This window comes from Aulonocara sp. 'chitande type north' Nkhata Bay, linkage group LG16 (genome assembly GCF_057382095.1).
Source record: "Aulonocara sp. 'chitande type north' Nkhata Bay isolate Kocher_YH1m ecotype deep benthic linkage group LG16, A_spYH_male_GT1.1, whole genome shotgun sequence".
Classification (NCBI taxonomy): Eukaryota; Metazoa; Chordata; class Actinopteri; order Cichliformes; family Cichlidae; genus Aulonocara; species Aulonocara sp. 'chitande type north' Nkhata Bay.
This window is the reverse complement of record NC_141359.1, coordinates 29,615,295-29,624,633: the sequence shown is the minus strand read 5'-3', so window position 1 is coordinate 29,624,633 and position 9,339 is coordinate 29,615,295. Positions and strand designations below refer to the sequence as shown.

Sequence of the window (9,339 nt, the reverse complement as noted above, 5' to 3'; positions counted from 1 at the left end):
AGGCAGCTATGGGCCATAACCAGTTGGGGTGAGGGGAGGTAGATAGGACATCATGGTTATAAGAACTAAATTGAAATGGTTATTTAACTAACAAGCTAAACCAAGTTAAATAAAATAACAGTAAACTCTAAGATCTAATCATTTCTTTCATTTGGAATTTTGATTCTGTGTATTTTAATTACATGATAAATTACCTGTTTTTTATTTATATTTCACAAACCTACAGAGTTTAAAATGAAGGTTCAGTTATTTTCTTATTGTAAAGTACCCTACATTGTTATTACCAGTTCCATGAGTGCGGTTTTTGATGGTGCCTATCAGTGATCATTTGGACTATATACTTCAAATGTTAATTTTGGGATTGCTTGAATTCTTATTAAAAAATTCTCTTGGGTGTAAAATTATAAAAAAGAAAGACATTTAATAATGTTTTAGATTAAAAAAACAACAACTTCCACTTGTGATCTATTTAACATGTGAATCATGCGCTCGTAATAAAAATTGTCGGCCTGCATGACTACGACATGATCAAATAAAAAAACACAGGAGCAGGTCTGTCATCATCCGTTTTTTGGAAAATATTTTGAGAATATTTATTATAAAAATATAAATGTTTCCACTACAAATCATTTTACATTAGTAGACAAGGCGATCTACATTTCCACACATAAACTCTCACACAGACACTCGAATCAGACTTGAAACATAAATTTAGGAATCTGGATATAGGGCTCATAACAGTATTGCTCTCTCAGCTGTGTCATTTTTATAAAGTAAGTCTAGAACCAAAACACAGACAGCATTGACACAGTATTTACTCTACGCCCCTCCCCCCACCCTCCCAAAAAACGAACAATGCACTGTATAATGTTAACAAATAAATAACGTAATCATAATTGCCTTTTTATTGTAGAAAAAAAAACAAAGCTGACAAATATAATTCAAAACAAGATAAAATAAAATACAAATGCTTTTTCTCTTTTTTTTAATTAAAAATGTTGCACAATTTTTATTCAGGCTTTTATACATACAAACATTTGTACAAAAAAGGGATGGACATGTACATATAGTGGGATCTGTAGTGCTAGTTGCCATAATAACAATGGTTTACATTATGTACATGCTAATTAAAACACATAGCAGCAACAGTAGCATCCACAGGTAGACCAAAGAAAAGAAGACAGGACTGACAGACTGACCAAGGCTGGGTTTCCCAAAAGCACCAAAATCACCCCGTCTGTTAGACAAGTTTAATCTAGCGCCAAGGCAATAACATTTAATTTCAAAGTGCTGCAATACTGCGTACTAAGTGCTTGAAGAAACTTAAATATTGCATCCTTCTTGTTACATATTACCCAACCAAAAGCACAAAGTACCAAAGTGCCAGTTAAAAAAATCTGGGTACATGTTGCACTGAGGGATTGACTGGGTGACATCAAAGCAGGAGACTAGCATCGTAAAGTACTTCACTGTACAAAGGTCTTCTAAGGTGCTTTTAGGAAAGCCCATACTGGAGATATGACGCACTTGGATACTATCTCAGAAAGCAATCATCTATTAGATATGCTGCATCTCTTCCAGGGCAAAATCTAGTTAGTTTAGGTAATAACCAACTCTATATCCCAAAGAGAACAGAGAAAGAAGGCCAAGACTTTCTTGACGTCAAACCAAAACCAAGTCCAACTACAGGAGGCACTCAACTTTTTTTTTTGCATTAAACACACCAAAAATAATCGGTTAAAGTTAATTTTACAATATAACAAACTATTTTTTACACAAATTTTTCCAATCAAACAAAATGACAACTCCTAAATGGCTTTTATTAATAAATTATGAATTCAAACCTAAGTTACTGGACTATAACCTCAGATAGGCAGTGTTAATCTCAACCTACTAAACCGATCTTACACAGGCAAAAATTACACTCTTTAGAAAGAAAACGAGAGTTGTGAGAGTTTGATGATGCTAACTTGTCTTCCTTAAAGAAGAAACGTGAGCTCTGAGTATATTACACTTCTGCAATACATCAGCAGCAGTAGCAGAGGGCTGACATTGATTTTACTTGTTGTCTCTCATCATCATCTCTCTGTTTTCCCTTTTCTTGCACATGTATCTTAACCTGAATTCTCAGTTCTAGTTTGCTCCATTTTCCCCATCAGTTTGTCCTTGCTTGAGAAAACATAAGGAAGTATACATCCTGAGATTTCACACAAAGGGGTTACAGAGAGAACTGCACTAAAACTGTACAATATCTGTTCATAAGCACACAGAACACAGATGTCACCATAAAGAAAAATCTGTGGGTGAAGTGATTTATGGCCCCTGTTATTTTTAAAGCACAGCATTCAATACATTTTACATGTGATAGACTCATGGCTTCCATACAATGAAATTATTCCACTGATTATATCATTATTGCTTTTAAGTGACATGTCTACTGAATGCAAATGCTATAGATCAGAGCTACAGAGTAAAATGGCTCGGTCAGCATCTCGGTGTGTCCATTCCAGCTGAGATCTCACATGGATAGAGACGGTAAATGAAGGTAGTTGCAACAAAATCTCACGCTTCAGACTTCCTCACTCCAGGAGGGCTCTACAAGTGGGTCAGCTGCTGCTGTCCGTCGTACCCTTCTTGGCAAGGTGTTTCAGTTGTTTCACTGCCTTGGACTACAGGCTGATTCTCGGGCGTGCTGTGGGTAAGCCATAATCATGGAGACGTCCGGCTATATGTTAATGCAGTCCTTGCCCTGCATCCCAGTACAGTTCTCCTTTGTCTTCCTGATCAGGTCTCTCTGACCTTCTTCTCTTTTCTCTGCTCTCTACCCCCCTCTTAGTCTGTAAGGCAACTCAACATGGGCACAGAGGGGCAGAGGGTTGAGTCAGCCAGTTACCTAGCAGGTAGAACTGAACTGAGCTCTTCTCCACTTCTCTGCCGGGACATCTTTCAAATGAATCAATGAAAGACATCATTTGAATCATGCCATATTTTTCCGCCATTTTCAGTCTGAATATGCAGCCACTGTGTTAGAGTGCAATTAGCAAACACAGTCTGTCAACACAGACCAACAGATAGGTCTCTGGTGGTTTTCATTTGTCGGGTCCATTTTTTTAAACAGGTACTGGGCCATTCTTGTTGTGAGAATCTAGGGCTTTCAAGCTGCTCACTATCTTCTTCTGCGGTCCTACAATAGTCACTCCAACCTTTTTTAGATCCCTGGTTTGCAAGAAAAGCGAGAAAGGGGGAGAGAGGGGCAGAGTGAGGTTGAAAAATAAATGGGACAAAATCAGACAGAGAGAAAGATGGGAAGGAAAAAAATGGAAACGTGTGCGTTAGTGATAGTAAATATGACATCCGTGTGACAATAGTGGCATGCTCCCAGTGTTGCTCCCTTCGCTTCGCTGTGCGCCTGTCATTTGCAAAGGACTGCATTTCCCAGAAGGCTTCACTGACAGCTGCCATTATGACCCTGTCAGGGTAGAAAACAATAAAATACAAGGGCCACAGTGGCAGAACAGAACTACTCTTCTGCATTGCATTAAGCTGGATTTTTTTTGACAGGTACACTTAATTTTGTGGAGAGGAGCAGCACAGGGACATGTGTTGAACACGACACTGGTTCATAAAGTGCTTCTGTTAAAGCGTTAATACTCTTAAAAGCTCTTAGAAGGTTGGTTACTTGCATTCAAAGAAAAGACCACTTGAGTTAACTAGAATACAGTTGTTAAGAGTGTTATACAGTGTAAACCTACAGTTTACACTGTATACAGTGTATTGATTTTACAGCACACAGCAATCACAGCACATGTTAGGACTCCTTTCTCCTAAATAGTGTATTGTATTAGTAGAAGCAGTGGGATTATGGCATTACTGCAAGAAACTCTTTCAGCCATTTAGTGCTTTTTAAAAAAACAAAAAAAACAATGTTTTTATTTTCCATATGCAAGCAGAAAGTTTAGTTTGAAATAGAGTTAAAAAAAATACAGATACAATTTGAAAACCCAGAAACTGACAGTGATCCAAATTACAGATTCTGCCTTACTTTGTGTGACGATTTTAAGGGATAGTTGCTTCAGTGTTGATTATACAAATTATTCTGTTGTCAAGTTGGCACAATACTTGGGTTTACAACTATCTACCTTTGCAACAATAAAGATAAATAATTAATCTGTAATTTATAAGCTTTTTATTTGGTCTGTTTTCTGGTCATTAGCATGCAAAAGAGGCTGAAACCAGCATCTACTGCTGATTATGTGTGCAATACTAATCAACATTTACACTGTATTAGTATTTTGAGCACCAAATCAGTAGCCCTGTTTTAGAACATGTGGCATTTTACTCTTTTTTTATAATTACAGCCTAAAATGGGATGAAGTTACCACTCAATAAAAACTAACTATCCCTTCAAAGGTCAGACAAGTAAAAGCCCATCAGTGGTTCTGGAGGTTATTGATCTTAGACCTAGGCCTTGGTCCTCCACCCACCATCCAGAGCTTGAGTAGGGTGGAGCTGGGTGTTAGAGAGTGGTGATCCCCATGGATGGCTCCCATTCTGGGCAAGTGGCTTGTGTGACATGGACCTCCGTCAGAACCACTCTACTGAGAAACAGCCAGGCCCAGCAATGTTAACACATTAAACTAGATATTATTGTTATGGGTGGTATTAGCACATTTTGTAAGAATAAACACAAACTGCTTATCTCACCTCTGTGGCAGACAAGACACCAATGATGACTTGTCTGCCACTGCAATGAGAATGTTTTCTTTAACGGGCAATAAAAATAAAGTGTATAGATTGTGATTATTTTGTATGCTGATTTAATTTTTTTTTGTGTGTGTGTCTATCACATTGTAAAAGAAAATCTAAAAAAAAAAAAAAAAAAGATCCTAAAATGATTTGAAAACATTTTGACATTGACAGTGTAAAGGTAAAAAAAAATACTCCAAATGATGCAGTATTTATATGTCAGTCCATCTTCTCTTCTTGAAAAAGGATTAATCAATTACTCCAACAGATGACTCAGCACACTGCGGCCGAGTATGATAACTGTTCCTCTGAGGTCAGAGCATTGCCAGGCCTTGTGCTGAATATCAAGGACTAGATTAAGACTGTACAGATCAATACAGAAATCTATACAGTGCAATTCATAGTCTGAGCCAAGGCTTCTGCCTTGTAGCTGAGCTTAGGTGCCTTAGATGAAGCCTTCAGTGGATTAATACTGCGGTGATCCAATTTAGCATCTAGCCACTGAAAAGGCATTGTAGACCAATATATTATGTTTAGTGCACGATTCCTTCAGTGCAATTTGTCTTTGATGTATTTTGTCAATACTGATTGTGGATTTCCACCTAGTCTGTGCACTAAATACAACATTTTAAGATAACCTTTTCATAGATTAAACACATTCATTTGTCACATTGGATAGTGACTTATAAGAGAAGAGAAAAAAACATTTTGTGTAGTACTCCTACATAAGAAAAGAACCATAATAAAAATTACAGGAAGCTGAAAGTATATATTTCAGAATTAAGCGCTCTGTGTGGAAAATAAACACACTTGAGCTTGTCTTAAGGTAGTACAGAGCATTACGTATAATATTTCCAGGAAAAACTATTCTGTTCCAGTTACAAGTCAATGAAGTCTACAGTTGGCACTGTGAGGAGGTCTGCTAAACAACAGCTTTTTTTAATATCAGCTCCAACCAATTTAACATAGTTTAAACTCATGCACAACACACAATCCTTCTTTCCAGCATATTAAGCCCAACACAGTTAATGACTCCCTGCTTTGTACAGTTATTGAGTTACAACTGCTTGTAGTACTGACCACCAGTCCCCAATTGCCCCCGCAACTGCTATCAACGCAGAGAATGGCTGCTTTGATCACAATGATTAGAAATGTCCAATTATTTACTCTGTCACATACCACATCAATTAAACTAGCAGCAGGCCAACAGAGCGAGGAAAAAGGAGGACAGGGAGAGGGAAAGAAAGGGACCGAACAACAATACACACTGTAGGACCTACTTTCTTACCAAGTGAACATACTGTAGGTCCTATATTGTGTGCTCGCCAGTTGTGATTTCTCTGGATGTGGCTGCCAAATAATTTTCTAGCAATATATCCTTGCTCTATTCTTTGCATTTTAATGCTTTACAGCACAGAGAATGCCATGTCTTTGCACACCTACTTGACAGCTATGCCTTCATTTTCTCTTTCAAAGGCCCCTCTCGCTATCTTGTCAAATCTCCCCTTTCATTCTCTCTCTCAATAGCGTCTCTCTTATTCCCTTTCCCTCATGGAACTCACAACTCTTCTACCCTCTTTCTCTTTTTTTTTTGGTTTCTCTTTTTTTTTCTCTTTCTTTCAATGCTCTCACCTTCCCCTCTGGTCATACTTGCAGCATTGAAAGCATAGCTAAAGACCTGTCTTTATGAGTTACCATGAGTCTCATCTGGACACCTTTAGTAATGGCTCTATAGCTTTCTTTACTTAGTGAGAACAAGAGAATGTGTGTGCTTGTTCTTCACCAAGAGTCTCTTCAAATTCCTGGGCCTTACCTCTGATACTTGGGCCCTGTAAACACTGCTGACATGAATAGGCAAAGAAGCCTAATGTGTGTGTCTCTGTGTGTTGTTGCCTTACTCTGTGGAGGTTTTGGCCAGTGTGTCACAGGAGCTGTAGCTGACCCCAGAGAAGGCCTCCTTGCAGGGCAAGGTCCTCATTCCATCCATCCAGTCGCCCATTGTTCCCACTGAGGGAACCTCTGAACTGCTTCTGTCCAACAACAAGTTGGCTGGCCTGACAGAGAGGAGAAGAATAGTCAAGGGAGAAGCAAACATATCAATAAGTGATGATGAACCACTTGTAAGATTTTCGTGTCCCAGATGTCATTAGAGTTCACAGCATACTGTAGTTTAAGGAAAACAGGAGAATAAACACCACCAGGTATCACAGTTTCTGTTTTATCTACAGCCAGCTGATGTCATAGTGAACTAGTCCTACAACTATGTATATTGTCTTTTCAAGCATACACTATTGCACCATTTACAGAGTCTGAAGCATGTCAGACATGTCAGAGTGTGTGTGCAAAATGGTCTGCATGCTTTACGGTCTCAGAAACAGTTTGGCAACTGCATTTTCACAACAGACATCAGCCTTTGATCATTGTTCATGCTATCATCAGCAGTCATTGCTTCACTGTCCTTTTTTATTATTTTGAGCTAGCAATGTTTCTGGCTAATTCCATCATTATTTCCTGTAGCAGATGTACCATGCAGCAGAACGTAACATTAGATTTGATTAGACTTGATGGTTTCAATTGGATCAAATCATATTAAATGCTCTGCGTTGGGCTTTAAAATGCTCAGTCAACTGTAGAGGGTGTAGGGAAAAACTGCAGGCACTGTTGTGACTAGCTCTGATTGATGTTTGCCAAAGGGAGGGGGGGCTGAGGAACAATGATGGGTAAAAAGACTTACAGAGAGTAAAGGTACATTAGAGCTGGAGAGTGCAGAGGGCCCAAGGAAACAATGTGCTTTATTAATGGCGACTTTCAGATACCGCAACTCATGTTTATACAAATGTGATTCCCTCAGCTACTGTGAAACCTGAGCACATTAGTGCAGCGAACGGGAAACAAAGCCAAACCATATCAGGTCAAACTACAGCTCATAACACAATAATCAATCCACTAGTAGCACACTGTGCATTTTCATTTTGATTTTCTGAGTATCATCTAAAACTGGGTTCCAAAAATGAAGGACACACTGCATTTGTCACAAAGATCAGATAAATACACCTGTACCAAGATATGTATGGCACTCAAGGGAATACAGCAAAGCAGGTCAAAAAAAAAAGAAGAACAAAAAAAACAGATAGCGCTCCCTTGGGGAAAACTATTTATAGCACTGTAAACAAACTCATTAGAATACCAGAAAGTCCACCTCTGCCTAATTGACTTGGAAATTGGCAAGGAAGTTTAAAGCCACTCTAAATGTGCCAGGGTTTGTGTACCTACAAAAAAAAAAAGGTTTAATTTCATATAATATGTTACGTGCTTTCGTCACCTGCTCTAATTAAAATGTATTTTATTGATTTGATTTTCTTTAATGAAATCAATATAATATAATTAATGGTGTCAGAAACAGCACACTAAGCCAACAAAATATTAGGCACATTGAGATTATTGAGATGGTATCCCAAGTGGTGACAGGAGAAAAGAAGAAAAAGAAGGAGAAAAAAAGATGCACTTGAGGTGGTGGAGTGGGTGCTGTTACAGTGATTGAGTCTTTTCCTGCCAGATCAGAGGGTTGTCAAAATGCTGAGGGCCCCCAGGACCCCCTGGAAAGATGGTTTGTCTGCAAAGGAGGGAATTGAGGGCTAGATGGAGGGGGTGGTTTGCATGAGCACAAAAATAAAGTAATATGTGAATCTTCTGACAGTAGAAACCCATTTAAAAAATATTTTAAATATGTGTTACTTCTTTTTGAAAAAAGAGGAAGAGGAATCAATAGAGGTTTTTGCTGATATTTGCTAGAAAACAAATCAGGAAAAATCAATTAAGACATATAAAAGATAACTATCTTCCGTTTAAAGTTTTGGGCTATAAAAAAATATTCTTTTTTCAGGATTATTGATCTTCTTCCCTCCCCTCCTACACCCCTTTTTCTTTCTATCTTTGATCTTTTTTCCTCTTTTTGTCTCATTTTTTCCCTTCTGCTGTCTCCACTGAGAGGTAAACTGCAGATGACCTTGATTCGTCTCCCTTATCATTTTCAATGTTTCCTTTGTTGTTACATTTTCAGCAACATCTTGTTGCAGCTCAAGAGACACGATGATTGGTGAGGAAACAGAGAGATGTGATGAATTGGAAAATCATAAAAAAAGCATCTGTCTGAGACTTGGGGTTTGGGGCGGGGGGGTATAATGTCTACTTAATACTATATAGCAAAGCAGAAAACACCCACTTGAAAATATAGATGAAAATATGACTACATCAGAGAGAAAGGGAGTCGGGTTATATATTCCCTTTTTTCATCTTTTGTTCTGTACTCCTTGTTTTAATCTCCAAATAATCTTCTGATTTTTGAGCTCACAAAAAAGGGAATGAAATTACCTTTCAGCGTGACAGCTCCAAGGCAATTCAAGGACAGTTTAGACTGATATTTAGGGGTAATATTAGCCCTTTCAGGTGCAGCCCTTTGCTGCCACTGCCAAATTGGATGATATCATGTAGTTTTAACCAGTACTCTGGTGGGCTGAGGAAAGCTAAACTGACATTTTGATTTGATTTCAGCAACAATATGTCACTGTGCTCCGAATTCTTTGTTCAATTTAT

At 38.2% G+C, this 9,339-nt stretch overlaps 1 protein-coding gene across 3 annotated transcripts in view; it reads right to left on the bottom strand.

Annotated features, from left to right (window-relative positions):
* Positions 1-971: 971 nt before the first annotated feature.
* The window catches only part of epha3 (eph receptor A3), a 98,470-nt gene continuing 90,102 nt past the window's right edge, over positions 972-9,339 (bottom strand). For 2 of the 3 annotated variants that reach the window (XM_086266822.1, XM_086266824.1), the window contains exons 16-17: positions 6,645-6,800; positions 972-3,216 (exon numbers count right to left, since the gene is read on the bottom strand). In XM_086266822.1, the coding sequence (XP_086122948.1) occupies positions 3,111-3,216; positions 6,645-6,800 (262 nt within the window). In that variant the 3' untranslated portion in view covers positions 972-3,110. Of the gene's footprint in view, positions 3,217-4,484; positions 4,599-6,644; positions 6,801-9,339 lie in introns of all 3 variants that reach the window. The other variant, XM_086266825.1, reaches the window with a different exon arrangement.